The sequence below is a fragment of the Gadus macrocephalus genome, chromosome 13, assembly GCF_031168955.1.
Source record: "Gadus macrocephalus chromosome 13, ASM3116895v1".
Taxonomy (NCBI): domain Eukaryota; kingdom Metazoa; phylum Chordata; class Actinopteri; order Gadiformes; family Gadidae; genus Gadus; species Gadus macrocephalus.
The window spans coordinates 7063655-7091298 of NC_082394.1; the positions used below are offsets into that span (position 1 = coordinate 7063655).

Consider the following 27644-nt stretch of genomic DNA (forward strand, 5'->3'; position numbering starts at 1 on the left):
TAAACAATCGCAATTCCATTATTTTCCTAAATCGTTCAGCCCTACTTTCAGCTGGAAGTCAAACGCCCTCGCCACAAGACTACCCTGCCTGCATACATAGACGGACGGCAACGCCCACAGCTCACGCGTGCATACGCACGAGGCTCAGTGATTGACGTGAAGATTACCCTCAAGGCCACGATAATGGTCAGTCACTATGACAACCATTAGCATAAAAAAGCCTACAGACAAGAGGGATTGCTAGATGGCTCCTTGGAAAAGTGTATTTTGTGACTGTAGAGAAGGAATTTGGTTTTATTTGGAACATATTACCATGTTAAGGGAGAGCCTGGTCACAGCCGGGAAAGAGAAGCAGCCAAGCAATGCAGAAATGTTTTGATTCTAGGTGAGGGTTAGCCATGTCACTGGCGTCACGTCATTGGAGTTTACTTTTTTTGCCAGTATCTATTTTGTCACTTGGAGTTTGGAATTGTTGGGACTCATTGTGTGGAATAACATTAATAAGTAAAACAATAGAATGATTGACTTTATAATGATTGTTATAATCGAATCACTCTGCATACTTTGTAAACTTTCCATACACAGAGGTGGTCTTTAAATATGCAGTGCTTTACAGCAACTTGCATGCATAAATGATGTATGCGCGTGATTCAAGTCGTTTCCTCGCACCGTTCCAACGTAGCGGTGAGCAGAATCTTCTTTGATAATCACAAAATAATTGTCTTGGTTTACCTTTGGGTGCTGCAACTGAATCTCATTATTCCGACTGTTAAAGGCATTTAAATTGTGGTAAATAACAAATGGCAAACAGTTTGCACTTCATAAGATAAATGCCCTGGTGGCATTTCCCCCACCCTGAAGCTAACTCTTCCCACTGCTTTCATTTCGTCTTTAAAACAAAAGCCTCTTGGCAAACTTGCCTATGCCTGCAGGGCTCAGGTTTGTAGTGACACTCAAGCATGAGGACGTCAGCTTTGCTTTAGTGTGTGTGTGTGTCTGTGTGTGTCTGCTCGCACGTGCATGTGCATGTGTGTGTGCAGGTTTGATTCCAGAGAAGCGCTACACACACAAATTCATTGCGGAGAATGTCACGTCGGAAGGAGAAGAAGGTATGGTCTGGAAATTCGGTTTGGGGTTGAATAGGTCGGATTTTACGAGAGGCCAAAACTAGAAGCTCCCGTGGATGGGTTCTGTTCTGCGGGGTGTGGCTGTACGACGCAGGCCGGGCACGGTAGGGTGGGAGACTCACTGGGGATGGAGAAGGGCCACTGGCTCTTGTTGTCCCAGGGGCCTTTGGTGGACAGGGTGGGGTTCTGGGGGATCTGCATCACCGTGACGTCGCTGCTGGGCCCCTGGGTCGGGGTCACCCCCAGGTCCTCGTCCGCCTCCCCCGAGACCTGCTCCTCCTCCTCGGGGTTGGGGGTCACCCCGGGCCCCGGCCCCGGCCCCCCGGTGGAAGGCCTCCCGTACTCCGTGTTGTTGGCGACGGTGACGGTGGCGGGCGTGGTGGTGGCGGAGGTCGTCACGGCGACGGCCAGCCCCTCGTCCGTGACGCCGTCGGAGGCCTTCTTCCCCTTCTTCTTCTTGTCGTCGCCGGCGTCGTCCTCCTCCCCTTCCTCCTCCTCCTCCTCCTTCCCCTTCTCCTTGTCCTCCGCCGCCGCCCCCTCCCCCTCCCGCGGGCTCTCCTCCGAGGGGCCCTCGGCGTCGGGGCCCTGGGGGGCCGCGGGGTGGGTAGTGGGCCGGGGGGGCGGGGGGCTGGTGTGGTGGGAGGGGGCCTGGGTGGGCCACAGGGAGCCGGGCAGGGAGGAGATGACGCCGCCGCCAAAGCCCAGGCCCGCCAGGAGCGTGCTGGTCACCAGCGACGCCACCGTGGTCTGGCTGCCGCTTGACGACGGCCCCATGCCCGTCGCCATGGAAACAAAGGAGAAGGGCAGCCCGGAGGAGGTCCAGGTGGAGGAGCCGGAGCTGATGGGGGCCATGTCCGCCGAGGACGCCGGGGACACTGTGGGCTGGAGACCAGAGTCACACACACACACACACACACACACACACACACACACACACACACACACACCGAGTGACTCACACTGCATCTCACACACACCCACGCACAGTGTCTCACAGACACACAAACACACACACAAATGGCGTCTCACGCACAAACACACAGCGACTCACACCCACACACAAACACGCACACACAGTGTCTTACAGACACACACAGAGCTTCTCACACACGTGCACACACCCCCACACACACACAGCTTCTCGCACACGCACGCGTGCACACACCCACACACAAAGCCCCCTTCTCGTTAACTCACCATGCCCGTTTTCACGATTCGAGACCCCTCAAAGATTCTTGTGGTGTTGGCTGAGAAACGAGAGGCAAACCGCAGCAGGAGAAATGTTAGTTTTGAAAAGGGGACCCGCTTTAATGTATAAATGTATAAATTATTGATTACTTAATCCCCCCCCTGAGGTGAAGGTGCTCACCCCTGAAGAGCAGCGTCTGGCTGAAGTCGCTGCGGAGGTCCTGCTGACACACTGCCTGCACTCTGAACAGGTACAGGAAGTCCGGGGAAACGTTGGATATCACCGCCTTCTGTTGGGGGGGGGGGGGGGGGAAGACAGACAATATTTATCCCTCTCTAATAGAAACAAGAGGCGCACATGTCTTTTTATATCTGCTCAAACAACCGTCACGGAAAGAACAATCCTTGGAAGACGTATGGCAGCATGGGCAAAGCAAAACCAGAAATACACGCTTTGCAACATTCCTACAGAGAGCCCTTCCTGCAGAGAAAGCCGGCGTCTCTGTGTTTTGTTTCTACCATTTGAGCTTAGCACTTGGCAGTTGACATTACTTAAGTTAGAAAGGGTTCTGTAAAAAGGTAGCTGGATTTCTGCCTGTGAGTGATTCTCAACTAATTTCTCGCCGGTAGCGGAAAGCAAGTGCTTCTCCAAATTGACCCGCGTCTGGAGAGATAGGCATTGGAAATTGAAATGGAAATGAAGTGAACAAAATAGTAGTGTGGGGCGGTGAGTGGGAACTGCTCTGCCTCAGGCTGGACGAAGCAGCGGCTATTGTGTAGCCAGTACACACCAAAATATATCAACAATTTATTATTTGCTCCCATTTTAGATTCCAAGAATAACGGCACGTTTTTTTTTGATTTATACCAAAACGCCGAATCCGAATTTCCGAGAAAAGAAAAATGAACCGACGCACTTCCACCAGCCAGCGTCACGGGCTCTGTTCTCCGTTGAAAGAGGACACGCATTATCCACATGTATCAAAGCCAGGGTGGGCAGCCTGACAGCCCTGGCCGGTGGGTTTCGGGAGAGAGACGGAGAGAGAGGGAGAGAGAGAGACGCTTTGTAATCGTTCAGACGCTCCCTCCGGTCTCTCATCTCCTCTCCCGAGCTGCTGCGTCGCCTGTGACCCCGTCGTCCTCAGATACGTGTGGCCCTGTCCGCTGGCCTTCAAACAATCAGAGCTCTTTAAACCCCCCGTCCCCCTTCCCTGTCCCCCCCGTCTGTCTGTCTGTCTGTCCGGGAGATACGAGAGGCCACTCAATCAGCAGCAGCGTCCCTGGACACAACACTTTGTTCCCTGCCGCGCGAACACTTTGACAATAAACTCGGCCCTTTTGTCTGAGAATAAAGTGTGGCGTGTGATGCGCTGTCATGGCTCCGCCGGCTACTTGAGGGCTGTGTGCGTGCGTGGGTCGATAAAGCCTTTTGTAGCCTTCGCGCTTACAAAAGGGTACACTGGGCTACGCGGCGCGCTAATGCGCCAACCCTGACGTGGGCCTGCATGCCTTGTAGCGACGCATTATGCATTATTATCTGCGCACCTATGCTAGGTGTGATTACAGGGCTCGGTGGTTTGGAAAAATGTGGTATCACGATAAACGTTGGGACTGCAGGCAACATCGATAAATATGACAAAATGCTTATTTGATTCAAAAGACATTCCATCAAGTGTAGCTGAGGGTCATTCAATTGTCGCATATATAAATGTAAAGTCCGGTTTCGGACTCAAGCTAGTCCTTTTTCTCGTCACCTGTTTGGCAATTAAAGTGAAACTCTTCCCATCGTAATTCATTCAGAGGCTACCCTACCCTTTATGGACGATAAACAACAACGGTCAACCACTGCCTCTGCCAGCCCTACATCATTCCTCTCCCTCACTTTCACCCCCCCCCCCCCCTCTCCAGTTCAGTCTCACCCTGAACCAAACACACCAAACCCTAAACACGGCGAGGTGTGTCGGCGCCGAGGTGTGTCGGCGCCGTGCCTCACCATGGTCTGGTCGGCGGCCTTGGTGAAGGTGTTCTCGTTGGCCAGGTCGCTCCGCTCCCAGCTGTAGGACACCATGTAGCTGGTGATGGGCGGGTGGTAGAGGGCAGCCGGGCGCTCCCAGCTCAGGGTCAGAGCCGACTGGTTCAGAGGCTGGATCTTTATCCTCAGGGGAGCAGTGCTGCACACTGGAGGAGGAGGAGGAGGAGGAGGAGGAGGAGAGCCAAGACGAAGAGGAAGAAGAAGGACAGGGAGGAGAGGAAGAAGAAGAAGAAGAAGAAGAAGAAGAAAAAGAAGAAGAAAAAGACGACGACGAAGAAGAAGAAGAAGAAGAAGAAGAAGAAGAAGAAGAAGAAGAAGAAGAAGAAGAAGAAGAAGAAGAAGAAGGACAGGGAGGAGAGGAAGGAGCAAGGGGGGGGGATGTTAGCACAACCAATAAGAAACAAGACAACAGCTAAATAAATGAGCCATAGGAGGGAGGTTATGGCATGGTGATTTCACCCAACGTGGACGTTGTGAACTTTTAAACCTGGCCTGGGCTGAGAGTGCCACTCTGGCGTGTCCCTGTGCCTGTGTGGGCATGCCTATGAGTGTCGGGTGTGTGAGCGTGTGTGTCTATGTGCGTGCGTGGACAGAATCGAAGTGGCCAGTGGCAGAGGCTTGAAAAACAACCGGTGACATAAAGTAAGAATGACTAAATAAACACACCCTGCCCGAAGGCTTGGCAGAGGTGAGGCTCAGGAGGGCTGGCTGACTGACAAGTGTGTGTGTGTGTGTGTGTGTGTGTGTGTGTGTGTGTGTGTGTGTGTGTGTGTGTGTGTGTGTGTGTGTGTGTGTGTGTGTGTGTGTGTGTGTGTGTGTGTGTGTGTACGAGCGTGTGTGTGTCCGTCCCTTGAGCGAGCGTCTCCAAACAGTACATTTCTCCATAAAACAGCAGAGGAATAGCTGGCCAGTGGACAGCTCAGAGGTTCGGTTTAAACAAGGACACACGAGCCTCCAGGTGGCAGTGCAGGCTGGAGCACGGACAAACACACTCCGGGGTGGGGGGTTCTCGGGAGGGGAATGTGGGACCGCCGGAGACAATATTGAAATTGTGGCCAGCGCTTTCTCTGCTCGGCTCTGCGTAGTGAGCGTTCACACTCTCGCACACGCAACCACGGCGATCATGAAAATGATGTGCGAGGTTCGAGGCAGGCGAGGGTTGGCGGGGGGGGGGGTGGAGTAAGAGAGAGAGAGACACACACACACACACACACACGCAAGAAAGGAAGAGTGAATAAATGTCATGAAGTGTTGATAAGGTCTGACAGGTGCGAGGTGGAGGCGGGGGGGCCGTGATGGATGCCCCTCTTTCAGATCCCAAGATGTCAACGGCCGCCGCCCCTGCCTGCCTGCCTGCCTGCCGCCGCCTTCGTTCAGGCAGGCCACATGGCGGCGTCGGCGCCATGCCACGCCCACTCTGCCGCCCCGCCGCCTCATACCCTCCCCGCTAACTCCACTAACGACGGTCTGTCTTCGGGGCGCCTTTACTTTGGGTCGTTGCGGTGCTACTAACTATGTGGGTCATGTTAGCATACAATCGCGCAATGCTGAGCCAGGGCTTCATCAACCAGCAGGCAGGGGGATAGTCCTCTTGTCCTCAAAGGACACCTGCAGGGTGGACCGCATGCGCCAGGGGTTGCGAACCCGCAACCTTATTCAGCCGGGAGCCAGAGAGCCAAGTGACGACGTGTATGTGTGTGGCTTTTTCTTTTTTTCTCATCGTCTACATCATATCTTTTTATTACTTATTATTAGCAGGACCATTATTATCGTTATTTAACAAACTCATGGTTTGCTGGGCCGTCTCACTGAGACGTGGCGGTGTGTGTGTGCGTTTAGACCGCTATTGATTCCGGCGGCGGCAGCGGCGGGGGGGGGGGGGATGGGTGGGAGCTGTTTGGGCGCCTCTGAGGGGCTTTATTTTAATTAAAGCCGTTCCGTCTCGCTGCAACATCCGGTGGCGCCGAATGTTATTTACTCCCGTGCCGCGGCCGCTGCGCATTGATGATTTATCAAACACCTAGTTATTACCTTATTTATGACACGGTGGGCGTTGATGTGCCTATACTGCAATATTAAGTCGTAAATCAAAATCAAGTTTGCATATTTAACAGTCCCCCGCTTCCATCGGGAGTGTTTCTAAGGGGGCCGAGGGAAAATAGAAAAATAGAAAAAAAAAGAAAAAGTGAATATATCCCACTGCGAGGACAACGGAATAGATCATAGAAATCAGCTTCTATTGCTGCAGCCGGCGGGCGGCCGCTGATAAGGACAGGCGGTCCCCCGGCGGTTTGTTCCACCGCCGTCTCCCGTGTCCCCCGTTCACTCCGGAGCCCTTCAGAGACGGCTGGAGCAACAACATTGACTCTGCCCCCCCCCCCACCAATTCCCCCTCCTCGCTGTCCAACCGTGACAAATGAACGGCTGCAGTGCCAAGAGAACACCTATATGTTTTATCGGATTTCTATGCAAATCTTTTTTGGGGGTTGTACGGTGTACGTACTGAGGTTATGAGATAGCTGTAGAAGATTTGTACTATGATGTGCTATGGCAAAACAAAATTGATTGCTTCATGTGTGGGTAATTCTGATTCAGGAGTGCTAAACTAAAAATATTATGCAAAATATTGTGTTATTGATGCTTTTTTGAAGGGAGAATTAACGAGGCGAGAGAGTCGTTTAGTTTTGATAACTGCACGGTAAAATAAATATAGATCAAAAATATTTTTAATTAATGAGAACCATTTTGTCTGCGTAAACAGTGGCCGGGATTACGTTCTGAATCCAGGCCAGCATTAGCACTGCTTCGCACTCCTTGAAGACCCAATGAATATTCAGTTTCTGTAACCATCAGGGACCAGAAGACCAAAAGGAGTATAAAGACGAATGGACTGGTACGTAGGATTCTTAATCTCCATCCAACGTCATAGATGTTAGCAGCCGATATAAGTCTATGCTTTAGACATGACACTGAGCAAGACTTTACCGATCGCAAAACTGGGAAAATATACAAAGATAACGACCACTCTCGGGGAGAAGCCTGAACATCAAGCAGAAGGCGTTCATCACGGCATTGGGAAACTAAAATCAACTTCACATAGATTCCCCACTCTTTGAAATAAGACTGTTAATTTCTCAACAGGCACATCCATAACCAAAAACAGACAAAAACTAAAGACTAAGAACAACAGAGGAAGAGTGTGGGGAAAAGCCAGCGTAACAGGGCAAAAGAGTAACAAAAAAAAATAGAAGCATAAAAGGCTGAATTAATACTCTGCCTACTGCCAGAATACAACAAAAGCAATTCCACAGCCCCGTTGGTATGGGACTATTTCAGCTGTGCCGCATATTAAGGATGACTGCTGATGTAGCGTTTTGCCGTCCTCCAACTTCATCACAAGCATTTCTAATCAATTCTCCACAGAAGACGCACACAACACTATCTCCCAGCGCAGGGAAAAAAGAACCCTGCATGGTTCCCATAGCCCTCCGTCGGGACCAAAATACATCTTACCACGCGGCCGATCGGGAAAAAACACGCCCTGTTAGGGTTTGGTCGGACGTGGAGCGGGAAGGAACGTCTCTGCCCCCCCCCCCACCCCTGTGGCGGCGGGATGGCGTGCGCTCACCTCTGGAGGCCTCGGTGCCGTGGGGCCCCGCCCCCAGGCCGGCGGTGACGTCCGACTTCCACGCGTCCTCCACGGCCGACTTGTAGACCACGCGGTCGCCCAGCTCCTGCAGCGGCCGGAAGTTGTTCCTCAGGTACTCCACCGACTTGACGTGGTCCTGTTGCTCCGTGGTGAAGATGGAGTAGAAGGCCTCCAGCTACGGAACCGCCCACGCGCACACACACACACACACACACACAGAAAACACACCACGGTCAAGGTGTGTAGTAGGGGCTAGTGGCCCTGGGAGATTGCATTATTGCGTGATGTGGGTGCTTTTGTGTGTGTGTGTGTGTGTGTGTGTGTGTGTGTGTGTGTGTGTGTGTGTGTGTGTGTGTGTGTGTGTGTGTGTGTGTGTGTGTGTGTGTGTGTGTGTGTGTGTGTGTGTGTGTGTGTGCGAGTGGGCATGTGAGTGTGTGTGAGGGTTCCTGGGTGCATGTGTGTGTGTGTGTGTTTGTGTTTGTGTGTGCGAGTGTGTGTGAGTGCTGGTCGGTGCCATTACGGCGTGCCATGCTGTGACAGACAACGCTAGCAGGGGTTAGCTAGCAGGCCCGGGCACAAAGGTCTCTACAGAAGTCCGCTGGCCAGGCCACCAGAACGGCCCTCTCTGCTAGCGGCGGGGGCCAGACTTTTCAATGGAGCAAATTTGTGACCATTGATTGGTTTAAATGATCCCCTGAAACCCCAAGTAATGACCTCACATTACAGACGGTCCACAATCAATGGCTCCTACGGGTGCTTGCAGAAATGAATTACAGGTTCATAAAAACACCATCTGTACGCGTCGCTACCACCAGTCGCCCCGGCGGTCGATAGATCTTTTATTTTTTTTTAAGCGGAAATCAATTCCGTACAAAAGATTTGTCCTCCACCAAGACGGTAAAATTCCATCGAGCCTTTGAACACGGTGTCAGGAACCAACACTCAAGGGACGGGGAGCAGGTGGCGGGGGGGAGGGGGAAATGTGAATAACGGATCAGCGTGGACCTGGCCCCTCGTCCTTCTGGAAGCACAATGCATACAGTCTTACTTTTTACGGCGCTGGCCTCATTTGGATCAGAGCTGTGATCGATGAATTCTAAAAAAAGATGTGCAATTCTTATTTTTAGAGTCGAGCCACCATTCCTGGTAAACGCCCGACACCCGGGACGCCGTCTTCCCGCGCTAGTGGAAGGACAGCGATCGCTTTTAAACTGCTTATTGGTCAACTGCCGCAGCAGAGTTTCCGTTTGATTTCCTCGTGCCCTGGGCTGACTTTATTTTCGTTGTAATATTTATTACGCCAGCTGCGGCGGCGGAAGAACTCCTCGCTTCTGCCTTGGAAGCAGCAATCAGATCCACTCCCGATAGTTAGGGAGTTGAAAGACGTAAAAAAAAAAAGCAAGCTTCACTTGTAATAAAAAAAGGACAGAGCAGTATCCTAGCAAGTGTGCTCCTCTTCCAGTGCACCAACACACTGAGTGAGCCTCACCGCCTGCACCACTCCATGTTATTACGAAGACCGTAATTAAAGGGGAAATGCATGACATCCATGGAGCCAATATTTCAGTTGGCAGAACAAAGAACTCAATAAGCGAAAGTGGGCCAAAGTGAGGCATACCTTTATAAAGGCAATCTACCACTTGGCAGAGGCACACGAGTAACAAATTACAAGGAACAAAGGGGGAAGGGGGGGGGGGGGGATAACTAGTCAACTTCTGACCGCATCATGATGATGGTAAAATCAGCCAAGAGGATTCAAATGATGGTTCGGTAGGCGAACACGATCGTGTTTTTCTCAGCACAACCGTTTGTGCGTTCCAACGGCAAGGTGGAGGAGAGAAGATCTCATCCGGGGCGGTGGCGTCACGCCAACCTGCCTTACTTCCAGGTAACCGGGACATCAGGAAGAGTCAAACAGCGAGGAGCGGACGCCAGTTGATCCGGGAGGATTGCAAATTGCGTTCGCACCCGAGTGCGTACCGTCAAATAAGACCCCCCCGGTTCGTTTTCATCGCTTACAACGTGCGGCCCACCCACGTGCGTTCCACCACACAATCACGAGAACAGTTTGAGAGAGACAAAATGAAAGTGATTTGATTTGATTTGAATGCAATTTCTTTTTTTTTAACAAGTTATAAAAATAACAATTTGTGAACGGTATTTCTTTTTTTTTGTGCCACTGCTTTGTGGAATAAAATGCATACTATGACTATGGGGTGAAATGAGCAAACGAGCTAGTAAAGTCTTAAGTGCTTCCGTGGAACGCAAAAAAAGAAGAAGAAAAGCATGAAGCCTGTCTTCAGAGCTAATACCAATTATCATTCAAATGGCGGGTAATTAGCCTTACCTTCCTACCTAATCACACCGCGTCTGAGGCACTTAAGGGGGGCGAGGAGCGCGCGCTGAGAGGACTTCAGACTTCAGGACGTGAGGGGGGGGGGAGAGACAGGGGGGGGGCGGGGGGGCAGGAGAGCGGTAGATGAGGGGGAGAAACTGCTTACGCTCAAGAGACTACGGGGCAGCGAGTCATCCCTCGGCCACACGCAATCGGTGTCCGATTGTGTGTGAAGGGGGAATATCGCTTTTCTCTTACGAAAATCTTCAGTGCGTGGTTGTGTGCCTGTGTGTGTGTGTGTGTGTGTGTGTGTGTGTGTGTGTGTGTGTGTGTGTGTGTGTGCCTGTGTGTGCCTGTGCCAAACACACCTGTAAGTGGGAGAGATATACAGGCCTGGAGAAGAGGATCCACTCCACCACCTTGCTGCAGGGCGGCGTGGTGAGGGAGCCCTTGTAGCGGTAGTAGCTGTCCAGCGAGGACGGGAGCAGATCCCGCAGGATGAACGAGCGGAGGACAGTCTCCTTCTCTGCAGGAGGAAGGAGAGGGAGGGGGGACGAAGAAGAAGAATGGAGGCAAACGTGAACACAATTGCAAGCATAAGTCTCTCTCTCTCTCTCTCTCTCTCTCTCTCTCTCTCTCTCTCTCTCTCTCTCTCTCTCTCTCTCTCTCTCTCTCTCTCTCTCTCTCTCTCTCTCTCTCTCTCTCTCTCTCTCTCTCTCTCTCTCTCTCTCTCTCTCTCTCTCTCTCTCTCTCTCTCTCTCTCTGCCTGAACGCACATTGATTAAAGCATCCGTCAACGCTACACTACGGCGAGTTACATTTTACACCCGCATTAACGAGATCATTTCATTTCACTTAACCGGGGAGAATTTAAGGCTCGTCCTAAAACCGTCACCGCTAGAACGATGCTGGCCACGTTAAAAAAGAGAAAAAAATAACCCCCCCCCCTCCCACTGTCCTGGCGCTTGACCAGATCCCGGTACTTAAGGTGAGGAGAGGGTTGGGGAGGCTAAGATAAAATGGCTGGCTCTGACAGCTTATCCCGGCACTGGCTCCCCCCCCCCCCCCCCCCCCTTAGCGAGACGCGTCTCAGATGACTAGGTCCCTGGGTCTCTGGGTCTCTGGGTCCCTGGGTCTCTGGGTCTCTGGGTCTCTGGGTCCCTGGGTCTCTGGGTCCCTGGGTCTCTGGGTCCCTGGGTCTCTGGGTCCCTGGGCGGCCCTGTGGCTCCACACAACAAGGGGGGTCTGTGTTCCCTGGGTTCAGATCACGTCCCACGGGGGGGTAGGGGCGCTGGTGGGGAGATCGATCCCCCTTTACCTCTTGTGGAATGCGGTTTGCGACGGGACACGCGAAAGAATGCAACACACCTGGAAGGGACGGGGAAAAGGCGAATTGGTCGGCCTCGAATATTAGGAAATAATTGATCGTTATTTGTTGGGATGGTGAAAAAAGGGAGTGCATCAAGGCTCCGACCGAACCCCATGAAATCGACTGAATCGCTCCGTTTGGGTCCAAAGCAGACGTAGTGGTCACGTCAGACGGATTGGCAGACGGAGATGAATGAGGACAAGACACAGACAGGCCGCGATAAAACACAACAGGGAGAAAAAAAAAGGTTGACACGCGAGCCATTGTTCTTCGAGCGAACGCCCGGAGACGTCGCGCCGGCTGACAGAACTCCAGTTCCTGGGTGGCTCATTTGAGATGAGCCACACTGTGACTCTCAGTATTCAGCGCTGCCTCTCCGCCACCCTGACCTCGGCCTCGTGGGCCTGCCCTGACGGACGGGGTGGCTGTGGCTAACGAGCTAGTTGAAAACCTCTCACACACACACACACACACCCAAATGCACACACACACACACACACACACAGTCAGGGAGGGGGGAGAGGACTAAAGGGAGAAGCCAGTGAGTATGAAGGCTCCATTACCATGAAGCCCCCCGCCCCTCTCTCTCTCTCTCTCTCTGTCTATCCTCCCCCTCCCCCAATCGCTCCACGCCATATCTTATCATTTAATCAGAGGACACGAGAGCATCAGGGGGGGATTTGAGGATACAGGGGGAATCGCCAACATTGGAATCGGTGCACAAAGGCATCAACCGGGGTCAGGGTTGCAGTCTGGATCCCGTGGGGCTCTTTCTCCCCGCCTTATCTCCCCCAACGAAAAATGTCATCTTCAGGGTTTAGGTGGAAACCGTTAAAAAATACAACTATGTCCGTAGCGGATTGTCCAGGTGGACAGTAAAGAGAATCGCCGCCCCCGTCTCTAGATAGATGGATAGATAGGGGGGGGGGGGGATTACAGCGATGCGATGGGGTGCATATCTTGCTCCGGTGTGTTCTGTTGGGAAGATAGGAGGGAGGCAGTCGTTGTCGACGGCGACAGAGGGGACCATCGCGTTCTTCAAACACAATTTCGCAGGCGCCGCTTTCGGACGCAGCTGCCCGTGGCGCCGGCGGTCCGCATGAATAGTTAAAAACAAGGCGCCGAGGTGGGCGGAGGACGGAGGAGCGGCGGTCACTGGGGTGGATCCGGGATGTGCGGTGGTGACTAATTGAGGCTCGGGTGAAATGGTTCGGCAGGGCGGCTATTTAGTTTCCGACGGCGAGCAGAGAGACGTGGAAGTCGGACTGGCTCCGCCTTCCTGTGATGCGGGCGGCGTGCGTACGTTTGGCCGGCTCGTTTTAGGTCTCGGGATATAAATCGAGCACGGAGGTTCGGGTGCTACAAAAGGGGGAGGTGAATTAGCGAGCAGAGGTGAATGAATGTAAATGGCATGCGGCCCCCCCCCCCCCCCCCCGAATTACACCGGCGCCGCCGATCGATCGCCCAGACTGGAGATCGATCAATGTCAACGTAACAAGACAAAAGAGATGGCCGTTTGGTTTGAAAAGGTGCTCAGGTACAGCCGTGGACCGTGCCGTTCACTCAGTGAGCAGGGAGAGAGATAGAGGGGGGAGGGGGGGGGGGGGGGGGAGATGAGCGGACCACCCACCGTGATGCACCACCCCCTTCAGACCCTGGATGATGGGCTCCACCGCTGGGTTGTCTTTGTGGCCCAGCTGTGTGTGTGAGAGAGAGAGAGAGAGAGAGAGAGAGAGAGAGAGAGAGAGAGAGAGAGAGAGAGAGAGAGAGAGAGAGAGAGAGAGAGAGAGAGAGAGAGAGAGAGAGAGAGAGAGAGAGAGAGAGAGAGAGAATAACACAGTTCGGTAAACAGCAGAGAAAGCCCAGGCCGTCTCTCCCTTCCTTCAAAGTGCCGGCAGACACTCACCTGCGCCGCGGGAAAAGACGCACACATGTCATTTGGATCCGCGGCGCTTCAGATTCCGCTTAACGCGTTGCTGCTGTTTTATGAGGCGTGCCGACAAAGTACGGCATGAATCACAATGCGGGGGGAGAATGCCCAGCTGGTGAGATCCTCTATGCTTTTCCCATTAGATGGAGATATATCTGTCTGTCTGTCTGTCTGTCTGTCTGTCTATCTATCTCTCTGTCTGTTCAAAGACAGAGAGACACACACACACACATATATATTCAACATATATATAGAGAAAGATGTGGCTCCTTCTAAGGCAATGTCACCTCCTCCCTTATTTGTAATTCTTGAGACGGCGCTAACATTATCTAGCTGTTTAGCTACACACTCTCTCCACAATAGCCCCCAATGTCCTACTTAAGAGACGCGGTTGGACAAAACGGGGATGGGACGCGGGGACCGCCCTCTCCCTTCTCCACATTAATTCAGGTCAGTCGGAAGAGAATAATTGTGTTCAACTGAATGCTGAATGTGGATAATATGAGCACCTCAGAGGCCATTAAGAGACCTGGGGATTAGGGGAAGTAACCTTGCCTTATTGATTGGATATGGTGAATCTGTGCCAGTGTGTGTGTGTGTGTGTGTGTGTCTGTGTTCGGGTGCGTGTGTGTGTGTGTGTGTGTGTGCGAGCGCTTGTACGCACGCGTGTGTTCGTGTGTGTGCATGCATGAGTGCGTTTCGGTAAAAAAAAAAATCTAAATAAAATACAAACACAAATATAAAAGCTAACGTCGCAATCTGCGACCCAGCGGATCGCGCGCGCTGCGGCGCTAATTGCGGTAAGCGATAGAGACGTCAGAAGGCAGCGGCGGCGTTTAGGTTCCCCGCCCGCCTGCGGTTCCTCACTGTCGGCGGCGGCAACACCCTGACGCCAGCACCTGCGTCCCCGTTCCGGGTTCGCGGTGACCCCTGAGTGATACACTCTACTCTTCTTATCGCTAGATTAAACAGAAAATAGAACCGAGTGAAAAATGAGCCACGGCAACGAGCCTCGGTTGTGCTTATGAACATCTCACCGAGTAATATTGTTCCTCGCGCGGAGAGTTCACAGGTGCATGTAGAAAAATGAATACCTTTCAGGATCATTAAGGGGCTTTTTTTTTTGTTGGATTATGATATTAGTATATCAGAGCAAGCTCGAAATTCCTTTTTAATACGTTTCTTTTAATAGCTGTCCGAAAACACACACACCCACACCTTCGGGTAACCGTTAACCAATTAGGGTGGCGGGGGTGTTTTTAAAAGGTTACCCTGTGTGAAGCAGGCCACTTAAAAAGGGGAAGATTCATCTCATCCCCCCGTCTGCCCCCAAACTACAATGTGCAACCGTTGCGGTATGAAAGTTTAAACAACTTCCTGAACAGCCGAGGAACTCTGTGGGGGACGCAGACGAGAGGAAAAAAGCTGCAGAAGAAGAAGGGGGATCTGGATTCTCCTCTACATTTAGAGCCCCTTACGGGCCAAGAATCCAATGTACCCACTCGCCGCGGCTACTTTTACTGCTTTCTCACCTTGAAGCATGAGCACGTCTTTTTTCTCTCCGAAAGAATAAAAGAACATTAGAGGAGGAGTAGCGCGGACATCAGCCATATAAAACACACACACGCACACACACACACACACACACACACACACACACACACACACACACACACTCTGATGTGAGCAGAATGACTCACAGAACTAGTGAGTGCTATTATCCACAGAAAGCTTTCAGACACGTCACATGAGGTCGTGCATGTAGACTCTGTAACTGAAATGCGTATATATAATACACTTTTTACCTCAAATGCGGAAATATAATGCACTCTTTACCCGAGGTAAGTACATCCACTAAGTTTCTGAAGTCAGTACATGAAGGAACAATATGTACCTGAATCGATACATTAATTACACACTGTATCCGAAAAAGTACACAGTGTACCTGGAATAAGTACACACAATACACTCTCGCAATACAAGCCGTGGCAGAGCGAGAGTAACAGGGTTAAAACTTCAAGCGTCCCAATGAAAAGGCTGAAAACATTTATTCAGAGATTGATCTCTAGGGCTAATCCTGGCTCAACCAGCTAGTAATAACCATGCTTACCATTCCCTGTCTCTCTTCACTGTTTTGTCCATAAAGGCACAATAAGGCCCGTACATAATATAGAAAAGTTCAAAATAAAATTACATTAAATAAGATAGATCGAGCTCAGGATTTTATGAATCGTTATCGGATCATCAAAATTTCAATCTAAAAATCTATTTATTTATTTTAAACCAGCCCTGTATATAATACACCAAAATATGTATAGACACAATATGCACACACACTCTAACTGAAATAAGTATATACACAGTATGCACACACACACTCTTAAACACTGTATGCACACACTAACTGAAATAGGTATTATATAAAGTATGCAGGCACTAACTGAAATAGGGTTATTCACAGCATGCACACACTGTACCTGTAGTAGGGCTATACACAGTGTGCACACACTAACCGAAACAGGTACACAGTGTATGTACACAGTACGCACGCACACACTGTACCTGAAAGAAGACGGCCATGGCTGCGATGCTGCGTCTTTGTCTGATGGCGGCGCCAAGGCTGTCAAAGTCGTCAGAGTTGTACAGGTAGATCTGCATCTGTGGAGGGGACACACACACACACACACACACACACACACACACACACACACACACACACACACACACACACACACACACACACACACACACACACACACACACACACACACACACACACACACACACACACCTCTTAGAATGCTGCGGTTGGGCAGGGGGGAGGGGAGGGGGGGAGGGGAGGGGGGGGCTCGCCCATTATCAATCACTTGGACACACCACTGAGGATTTGATGAAAAGCTATTTGAAGGGCATTAAAAAGAGGCTTATTCATCACGGCCATACATCATGTATCCCATAATATTTGCCAAATCCTTTTTTTTTTTTTCTTAAAGCTTCCCCCGGAGAGAGGAGCAGAGGGTTTTAACGCCCCAGTCCAGGGACGTTACAACAGCAGGACGCTACCTAAAGTGGTCCCATACGCCTCCTCCACCCAGGGACAGGACAGCCCTGCACAGGGGGACCCCCACCACCTCCCCCACCCCTCAATACCGATACTATTACCCTAGACCCCCCCCACCTCCTCACCCGGGACCACTAAAGTAGCCCCCCACCACCTCCTCCAACCCGGGACCAATAAAGTAGCCCCCCACCACCTCCTCTGACCGGGACCAATAAAGTAGCCCCCCACCACCTCCTCCAACCCGGGACCAATAAAGTAGCCCCCCACCACCTCCTCCAACCCGGGACCAATAAAGTAGCCCCCCACCACCTCCTCTGACCGGGACCAATGAAGTAGCCCCCCACCACCTCCTCCAACCCGGGACCAATGAAGTAGCCCCCCACCACCTCCTCCAACCCGGGACCAATGAAGTAGCCCCCCACCACCTCCTCTGAACGGGGAACACTAAAGTAGCCCCCCACCACCTCCTCTGAACGGGGAACACTAAAGTAGCCCCCCTCCACCTCCTCCACACAGGGTCTACTTTAGGAGCTTCGTGTGGAGGTGGGGAGGGTCTACTTTAGAAGTACCAGTGTTTTTGCTATAAATACATACATAAATAGCAAAAAAATAAAGACTAGAAAATAACTAAAAGTGAAGCAATGGGCACGGAAGGTTATTGAGCGGGAACGGCAGAGATACACGCCACTCAGACCGTCCAGGTGTCTTGGAGAGAAGGGAAAAGAGGGCGAGGGAACATGGAAGTGTGTGTGGGAACTGCTGCATGGCTGGTCCTGACCTTGCCAAGAAGGAGGGGGGGGGTAATATGACGAATGTCACCTTACCGCCGTAACACACGGTCACACAAGTCAGTTGCCAAAGCGCACGCTGGCTAGCCCCTCTCCTAATTGCCCTCCGCGTGATCTTGAACCACTTTACTTATTCGCTGCAGAATGTATAGATTATTATTTGCTTTTCCTTTTTTTTTTATGCGCAAAAGAGCATTTGACACCCTTGGTCTGGTGCTGACTTACACTTGTGCTCAGACCAGCACGCAGCCCAGCCGACAGGAGCCTGCCTGTGGAGTTTCTTTAACTGCAGCCTATTAATGGAACCAATTTGTTTTCACCCTGAAAACTCAGCAAGAAAGGCCATTCTCCATCCATCATCATTTAGTCATTAGTAAGCTGCATTAGCCAATTATCTTGACCCCCGTCGACGCTGCGCGTATATATATATATATATATATATATATATATATATATATATATATATATATATATATATATATATACATACATACTAATAAAACACACACATTTGCATTATACATATACCCATATATATTGCATGTATTAACATTATAAATGGTTGTGTTCCCATGAACAAAACCCTGTGAATCAGTGCTGCTGACAACAGCACTGATTCACATGCACACCGGGATAGGAACATATATATATGTGTGTGTGTGTGTGTGCGCGCGTGCGTGCGTGCGTGTGCGTGTGTGTGCGTGTGTGTGTGTGCGCGTGTGTGCGCGCGTGTCTCTGTCTGTCTGTCTGTCAGAGGGTGAAGGCAAGTTAATGACCTACAGTGTTAAACACTACTTCTAAATTAACTTCCTGTACACTCTGCAGAAACACACTCTCACACGCACGAACACCACTGCCAGTGCTTCATTGTTCTGAAACGTGCAGACAGCATTGTGCACGCACATGTCCGACACACACACACACACACACACACACACACACACACACACACACACACACACACACACACACACACACACACACACACACACACACACACACACACACACACACACACACACACACACACACACACAGACCTACTGCGGCGCGCTTCGCATCCATGTATAATTGATCTCGCCTCGGCGACACACTAATACATTATTATAACAGAGCTCACTGCAATCTCCTGAGGGGAAAGTCATTTTTCCATTGTTCAGTGTAGCCTCTGAGTAAACAGGTGGTCCATCCATCGATTAGCCCACTTCAACACCTAGATTCATGTGTAAGCTCCACGGGCCGTGGGGCCCAAGGTTCAGTGGCTGTGATACGGGGAGCCGCGGGGGGGGGAGTGAGTGAGTGGGGGGGGGGGGGGGGGGGGGGGGGGTGAGCTGGTTTCTATGCAACGTAGCCCCCCCACCACCACCACCACCACCGAGCAAAGCAGGGGCGGCGGCGTCACCTCCTGCCCCCCATGACAAAGGGCTGAAGGTCGCATGGGGACGACTCGTAGAAGGAATTTGGACGGAGGGTTACAGTGCTGTGACCAATTGGGCTAAAGAATGGTCCAAGCAGTTCAGCGGAGTGTATATATCTGAGCAGCAGAACGGTTGACCAGAAGTCTCTCTGGAGATCGTTGCTCTCAAGCATTAGGCCGCGGCTTTCTGTTGCAGTAGAGCACAGGGGATATGTGCCAACCTTTTAGAACCACATTAAGCTCCCGGTAATTGTGTCTATGTGTATTTATGTGTGATGTCTTTATGGGCCTCTGCATGCATGATTGTGTGTGTGTCTGTGTACTTGCATTTGACACGTTCCTGTGTCCATATACGTTACCAGGATACCAGGTCATTGAAATTTCAATCAAGACTTGCATTTTATCATATTTTTCATCTATTTTCTGAGCCGTTGATTGGGAAAACAAGTTGTGTTTCTCATAATTTCCCACAGTATTTCTGGCGAAAAACATGCCTACGTTTAGGGACATAATAATTTCCCCTGTTCGTCAGATTTGCTTTTCACCTAACAACACGTACCGTTCATCAGATTGAAATTCAAAGGAGTGGAAAGAGATTTAGAACCCTGCACCCACCATCAAACCAGCTATATGCCCAATAATTCACATTTAAATGGCAGCATATAATCCAGTGCCCTTTAACACATGATTGAACACAAAATGATGTGGCGGAAGGAAAAGAAAAAATCTCATCACAAAGTTGTTGGGAAGGAGCGCAGTAATGAGCAGAGCAAATAAAGGGATTACAGAAAACCTAGCTTTACATTAAAGGACACGTCATTAATAAGCCATCGGTTTGCCGAGATGAACAACAGCGGTGGGAGCGCTCCGGTGGATCAAACCCTGAACGGAGAACGAGCGTCACAACCACCGCGCTCCTCCTACAGGGGGAAAACACTGACATTTCACGAGGCTGAGTTCTGCATCATTATCTGAACAAAGTGCGGCAGAAAGAGACTCAGGGTTTCAGAAGCCTGAGCTTAGTTTGAAGTAATGACTTTCATCTTGAGTTCTTTCTTTGTGACATAAACACGCAAAGCAATTCTCGCCAGAGAATATGATGGGTAGCTTTTAACTGATGACTACTGTCTGCCAGTCTTGCGCATCGTCTGAAAGTGTGCAGCGATGGAAGTGTTACTAACCGCTTGCGTCCCCGTCCGTTCCATTGTGGATTTGTGTGTTTATAATACTAGCCTAATTCGCCCGGTAGTACGGTGATTGCAACTTTCTCACTGCAATCTCCTCCACACAAATGTATCAAACTATTTTTTGCTCGCACACCAAATCGATGTCTCTCTACACTCACACATCACGTATATGTGATATGTCCTTGCAAGCTAGCATATGCTAGGAATTCACACTATTTTTTGCACGCTCTGAAAAGATATTTAAAAATGCGTGTTGCTCTGTAATGTACATATATTTCCATGATAATTCGATGTATTCTTATCATTCACACATTTGCGGGGCTGTAGGACCACAATCCCAAAGAGACAGGGTGGGTATTTGAAAAAAATATACCTCTCTAATAATATGAATTATTATTATTATATGATATGATTTCACTAGGCTGTTTCAGACAAAGCCACCTTCCAGAAATACAGGGAATGGAAAATCATAGAGGAACTGAAACAAGAATGGTATATTAATTATGCACTAGCAACCTCTCAGTTGTTGATGCAGAGATTTATCAACTTCACCTCGGACTCAGTGGTCCACCTTGGCTACATTCTCCGCCCCGAGTGAGGGAAGTGTTCCGTGTCTGCCTGCTATGTAAGGGCAGGTGTTTCTATGTAAATTCGGGGCCAAGAGTTTTTTTTTTTTCCCTTTTCGTCCCCTGCTGAGGGACAAGGAAGGCTCTTACCTCCACTGGGAACCTCCGGCCTGCGATGCTGTGTTCGGAGCCCGCTGAGCCGTTCTGGCCCCAGTGGAACTCCATCTTCTCCGCCTTGAAGCGCCCCGGCAGGCCGGCCCCGCGCACAAAGTAGTCGTTCTTCAGCAGAACAGCGACTGCAGGGAGAGAACGGGAAGAGTGGGAAAAATAAGGAATAGCGATGCGTTTACACACTATCACAGACAGCCTTTCTAGATTAGCATAACGAGATACAATTTTTTTAAGGGATCGGTCAGATGGGACACCTGGGACTTAATGTTATGTGCATGATAAGGTGGACAAGAGGTACGATGTCATATTTTTCTAATGATGGGATTTGCTCTAATGACCACAAGGCTCAAAAGAAGATTCCATGCAAGGCTTGATAAATTACCAATAGATATATTAATAATTGAAGGGTCTCAATACACATATGTAACATCCAAGGCATTCTTATGTAACACGCATTGACAGATTGTGAAAATTGCACTTGTGCGGCTCACATGTTTGTGAGTGTTCTTTAGCGAGTGTATATTTGCTTTACACCAGCACGGATCAATGTAAGGGAGAGCTAGCGTAGGAGGATTGCTAATAGGAGCGCTTGTTGTGGACACTTTGATACTTCGAAAAAGCGTGGCTGTACTGACAATGATGGTCAGGAAGCCACTTTTCAGGGCCATTTTTACTTTCATACCCTTGAGCTACTCTAATTAATATGAATTTATTCAATTGAACGGCACAAATAGAATAGCATGCATCTTAAATCCATGCTTTAATTATCGCAGTGTATTAGATGTTCCAGACAAAAAGAGTGTACGTTTCCTTTAGATCTTCAGCGATTCTATTGCTTGGATCCAAGAGTATTTATAGAAGACAATTAATTTAATATTCTCTTTGCCGACGACTCTGCTTAAAAACCATGAACTCAATAAAAGGTAGTATTAAACTAAGACACCAATTGTAAAAGAAATACAAAAATCAAAACTCATACAAGTAGGAGCACATAATTACCATGTGGAAAATGTAATTTTCCACATAAATTCAAATGGCTTCATCAAAGCATCCTTTAAAGGTGCAATGTATAAGATTTGCCAACTGACTAATTATTCCTCAACCAACAGGGTGTAGCAATATTAGCAGAAAGTTACCAGAAAATCTATCGTAAGAAACAATGAGATGCAGAGTCCCTTCCAAAAGGACCTTGGTTTCACCTCATCCTTCCCTCCTCCCCCGAAACGCATCCCCCCAATGAATATAATGAATAATTAGGGTTCATTTTTGAATGTTTGAACCAACAAATGTACACATTGTCCCTTTAATGTGTTGTCCTCATTATTGAAATCAAGTTAAAAAATAAATACATATTTTAAAATCATTATACATATATAGAACAGTTATATCAAATACAATATTTCCCTTTGCGCAAGAAAATGAAAAAGCACAGGAGGCCTTGTTTTCATTGGAAACCACTGTTTTCTGAATGCATTTCCACATGTCATGCCAAGTGACACCGCGGGTTGTGAATGCATCGCAAAAAGGCTCGCTGGATGCTCCGCTGAATAGTCAAACATCATTTGAAGATGGATATGGATGGGATCAAAATGTATCCAGGATCGTGTTGCCATCGCTCACTGATTGTGTCTCTAGCAGTGTTTTTCTGTTGCCTCCTCAGCCTCTGACACACACACACACACACACACACACACACACACACACACACACACACACACACACACACACACACACACACACACACACACACACACACACACACACACACACACATCTCTAACCAAATAAGAGAGTGCTCCCTCTTCCCCTGCTATTGACTGACATCCGCCTGCTACAGGAGGATTTAGTCCGTCTCTCCAGATCAAGCCACGAAACAAAGCGCAGCGAGGAGCAGCGAGGTGCGCGTGGATCCGCAAACAGACCGCTGACAGGAGAACAGACGCGCGCGCCGTGACGCGTCTTGAATCCAGACGTCTGCTTAAAAATATGAAATCCACCCCCACGCGGCGTGAGAGAGACGGGGGAAGGGGGCTGTCGCGCAGGAAGGGGGGTTTAAAGAGGAAGGACGGAAGGAGATGAGAGAGGGGAGGTGATGAGAGAGGAAGGATCAGAGGAGATGGCTTCCTGTGGAGGGGACGTCGCGTGTGAAGAGCGGCGAGATCATGAGATCAGAGCGGGAAACCGGCGTGGCGGCGGCGGCGGCTTGTGGTGCCGGTTGCTGAGCAGTAGGACAGGTCTCCCCGTGTGACCCCCACATCTTCTGCGGCTCTCTTGCCTAAAAAGTTGTGATGCTCGCTAATAAAAAAAAGCCCTGCCGGGGGTGGTGGTGCCACGGTGTTGAAATCCCGCACGCAGGAATTAAGAAAGTCTGGGAGGCGGGTTGGCCCTGGGACTTTCATTAGAAATGCTGTTCCGGGTGCGTCTGTCTGAACTCGAGAAACAGCAGAGCGGGAATTAAGACGCTAAGCCAAAAAGACCTTGAATCACAGCCTGTGAAGGAACGCGAGTGTGCGTGAAAGTAAACCCTTGATCAATGCAAATGTCCCCAGGGACTCTCCCCTTTCCGCATGAATTTGGTCGACGGACTGATATTTGCCTGGGAAGTGTTTAGTTAAACAACAATGACTGGAACACTGCCAAAACAGAGGCCGGTGTCAGCGCGGTTCAAGGCGTACGAATATGGCTGTGCCGCGGTGAATCACGACGCATTGATCAGGTCTCCGAGGCAGCCTCACCACTAATATTGCCACGCTGTAATTGTTTGGCACAAGCTCGATTGTGATTGTTGACCGACGTGACGTTTGACGAATGCTAAATATAACCGGCAATGTCTTGTGTGACCGTTCCTACTAGGGATGTGTCGGTCGCGACTGATTCGTTACAACGAACGAATCCCGAACGTGAACGACAAGAACTGGTTCCCCAAAACAAGAAGAACTGATTCTTTGATTCTTTTTTTTAACATAAACCAAACATATGGTCACGAAAATAAAATATACAAACGAACAGAGCTCCGTCTCCCCGCGACTTATATTGATCGAGTCTACAACGTGCTCAAAGATTCAGCCAGTGAGAGGTAGCAATGGTGTTGGAATGGCACCGGGGTAAACCAATGACAAGGCGGTACCGTCGAATATGCGCGCTTTCTCTGTCTGCCTAACCCTCCATCTGTTTATTGGATAAACGCATTTCCCAATCCCAGGAGTCTTTGCTCCATTCTACATCAATTTAAGAACAAACAAAGAAATTAAACTGCAGTTCGTATTTTTTATTTATGACCATGCAAGTTCTGTAATGCCTGAACAATGAAGAATTAAATGTAAAGTAAAATAAAATTATAAATGTAAAACCATGAATGAAATATAGAGAGTAAGCAAGTGGTATAAATATTGGTGGGACGTTCGATATACTATATAGCAGGCATCTCCAAACGGCGGACTGCGGTCTTGACGGTCCTATCCGGACCCATGACCAATTAAAATAAAAATTATAAAAAAAAGTTTTTTTATTTATATATTATTATGTAATCTGACGTAACGAACGAATCAAAACGACCGAATCAAATAAACGAATCGTTATAGTGAACTGAACTGAAAGAACTAGTTCCCGGAAAAGAATCATTTTGCCCATCCCTAGTTCCTACCATCCTGACCCGATTCTATCGTTCTCTAAATGTGTGTTTCAAAAGAAGAGTGATTTTGATCTCAACGTAGTGATACAAAGATATAGACCTATGTATTTAGGGATAATGTATGTTACGATAATGACATTGTCGTTATTGTAAAATAATTGACTTTGAATGAGTTGCGTCCATAGCAACAGTCGGTTATTTATACAGTGGTCTGCTATTGAGAAATAACAGACCACTGAATACCGCGATTGATCAATAGGAAAAAAGGATATTAATCAAAGCTGTGTAATAATTGGCCATGCTATAATACATGTAGTATTTATAAATTACATATCTCGGACAAATTAACCAGGTTTAGGTGAGGTGGATCAGTTATCAGCTAAGATGTTTCCATTTCCATAGTTCTTTCAAGGTCAAGAAAACAAACTAGTATGGCTCCAGATCTAAATAAAAAGCACGTTGCAGAGCTACTATCCATCTCCGCTTTTTATGTTTGCTTCCATCTTTAGTGCATAAAGTCGGCCGAAGCATTTTTCCTCCCACTGGCCAGAGTTGTTATGGAAGCTAACGAGGCTAATTAAGATCAAAGGCACAAGACAACTCTCTGTACTCTAGAGAGACACATCACCAAACCAAGGGAGATCAATTACACTCAGAACTCTGCTGCCAACTGCCATGGGATTTCACAGCCATCTGATCTTTGAACGACAATTGCTCGCAAAAAGAAAAAATCTTGAAGGCATCGTTTGAGGCAACAGCTTATTATTAAACACGGGGACTTGTTTGTGTGGTGAAAAAAATATGAGACTTCTTGAAATAATGGTATTATATAAAGGACCAAAAAGAAAAAATTTAAAAGTGTATAATGGTTTGATTATTAAAGCACTGTGGTTGGATGACCAGATGAAACACAAGTTGCATAATTTGCTACTCGTGGAGACTTTTATTCAACAAGAATACACGTTTACAGTGTAAAATAAACAACGCCGATGGTTTGATGGGGTTGTGTATAATGCGGTTGGATGAAAACGCGTTGTGTCAAGAGCACTAATGGGTACCTGTCTTTCCTGTGTTCTTCATGGTAGTTTGGTTGGACGATTCGACATTGAACTTGTCAAGAGTTAGTTCCTGGTACTCCTGGGAAACCTGAGCGTTCTCGTCTATGATGTCCACCGGGGATTGGGTCCCCTCCCCACATTCTGGGTAGGCAGCGTGCCAAGCTGTAGGTCCATGGCTCACTGTGAGGGGGAGAGAAGCAGAGAAACACAGTCATACAAACTGACAGGAGGTCCACTGAAATAACCTTTTTTTCCTTTGGTTCGATTTTTTTCGGTTTTATTATTGTTTTCTCCATCCAGATCCCGTCTCAAAATAAAAAGCACCAATATAGCTTGTTCGACACTTTAACAATCCGCGTCCCATGGGTGCCATGGAGTCACTTCCTTTAGAATCCTCCACCAATGTCTTCCCTGCTAATCCTCTTCCCCTACAGTGGCACTGGTACAATGGAATAATCCACACCCGACAGCGCCCTGCTTGATCTCTTCTGGGCTACAATGGGCCAATGGAGCCACAAAAGAGTGCAGGATCAGAGGGAACAAGAAAGCATGCATGGGTTTTAACTTTTTTTTTTTTTTAGGTTGACGCAATATTCATGATCCAATTTCCAACAAATATAGGGCAACGCTGTCACTGGCTCATACAACGATTGAATTGCTCTTAGGGTGAGTACAAGAGACGCTGGATCTATATGGAGGTTTTGATGTGGCAAAACAAAAAATAAATAAAGTGGTTTAAGAAACCGAGGAGTCGCTATTCACGAATGTGTTTCATGATTTAAAAATAAGTGAATATGTAAATAAATCACTGAAAATGTCTTTATGAGGTTCATTCTCTTTAGCCAATCAGAGCTGTGATTTTACACTACATATTTTGCCACAGTGCCATTGTTGACAGTTGGCTCCTGTCGTGAAGGTGTTTTATCTTGGAGCACAGAGCAGAGATTTCTTCAGAAGAAACCTTGCCAAATGTAACTTATCAAATTGGCAAAGCAAAAGCGCCAAAATACATAAGATCTTGGCAAAACACAAGCAACAAAAAACTGGATGTTCAATTGTTCATCCATGTTCTATAATTGCAAATATACATTTTTCAATATTTGCAATTAATTAATTAATTACAACAACGAAAAAAATAATCTCTTTGAAAAACGACATATGGGAAAGGTGATGAAAGGGGAAGTGATTATTGTGAGGTCAGTCCTTTAATGAGGGCACCACAACCCTGACAGAATACAAATCTGCTGCTTTGTGAATACAGTACAGCAGCATCAATGGCGCAATAGCTGGAAATGTTCAGATGTTTTACCGATATCAAAATAAGCCCTTTAGTAAATTTGGTTGGAGAGGTAATTAAGCAATGCTTACCACGATATCCTCAACACAACATACATTTTACTGTGAAATGAAAATGCTTTTATTTTGGCTAATGCATTAATATTGTATTAGTCTTACAACTTTACAGAATTTCCAAATACTTCCCCTGGATGAGCGGAACTTAAGGTGTAACATTTAATAAGATTCATTGCAGAGTAAACCTTTTGGGTCTAAATTAAGTTCTTAAAAGTATTGATTCTCAAGTTTATCTCTTCTGCAAGTCAACCTTGCAAGAGTTCAACCAAAGAATCACCTTGAAATAATTTTGTCCTTCATGGTTTTTATCCCAAATTGCCTGCGAGTATGTTTATTATTTTTAAAAAGTAAACTACGCCCATACAAGCAAAAAAAAAATCAATAAATAATTATATGCTACACAAAATGTGTTGAAACCAATTTCACATAGTGATTTGCTGGAGTATAACTATAAACTCACAGCTTCTAATCAGGCATGTGAAAAGACTCCATTAACTTGTGAAGAGGTCTTTTTTAGGAACCGACATGTTTAGCGGTGGAGCTGAAATCAGATAAGCAGTAGTCGCAAAAGAGTCTATTAATCGCTCATTACTATTCCACAGAACGTCTACTGGGCTCTTAATAGTTTATGGTTTCTGCCAATCTCTTAAGTGTCCAAAACGAATGATTGATTCAGTGGGCGATACCAAGGCAACGGTCTATTGCTTAAGGTTTCAAAAAGGAGAATTAGTGTATACAATGTAACCTTGCCATGCAGGAACAGAATTGGGTAACAGTAAGCT

At 48.3% G+C, this 27644-nt stretch overlaps 1 protein-coding gene across 1 annotated transcript in view; it reads right to left on the reverse strand.

Annotated features, from left to right (window-relative positions):
* LOC132470373 (receptor-type tyrosine-protein phosphatase gamma-like) overlaps positions 1-27644 on the reverse strand; it is a 94728-nt gene that overhangs the window by 21694 nt on the left and 45390 nt on the right. The window contains 11 exon segments of the mRNA XM_060068932.1: positions 1270-1379; positions 1382-2009; positions 2325-2374; positions 2497-2605; positions 4309-4493; positions 7976-8171; positions 10700-10857; positions 13331-13397; positions 16193-16288; positions 20800-20945; positions 25510-25689. Of these exon segments, the coding sequence (XP_059924915.1) occupies positions 1270-1379; positions 1382-2009; positions 2325-2374; positions 2497-2605; positions 4309-4493; positions 7976-8171; positions 10700-10857; positions 13331-13397; positions 16193-16288; positions 20800-20945; positions 25510-25689 (1925 nt within the window).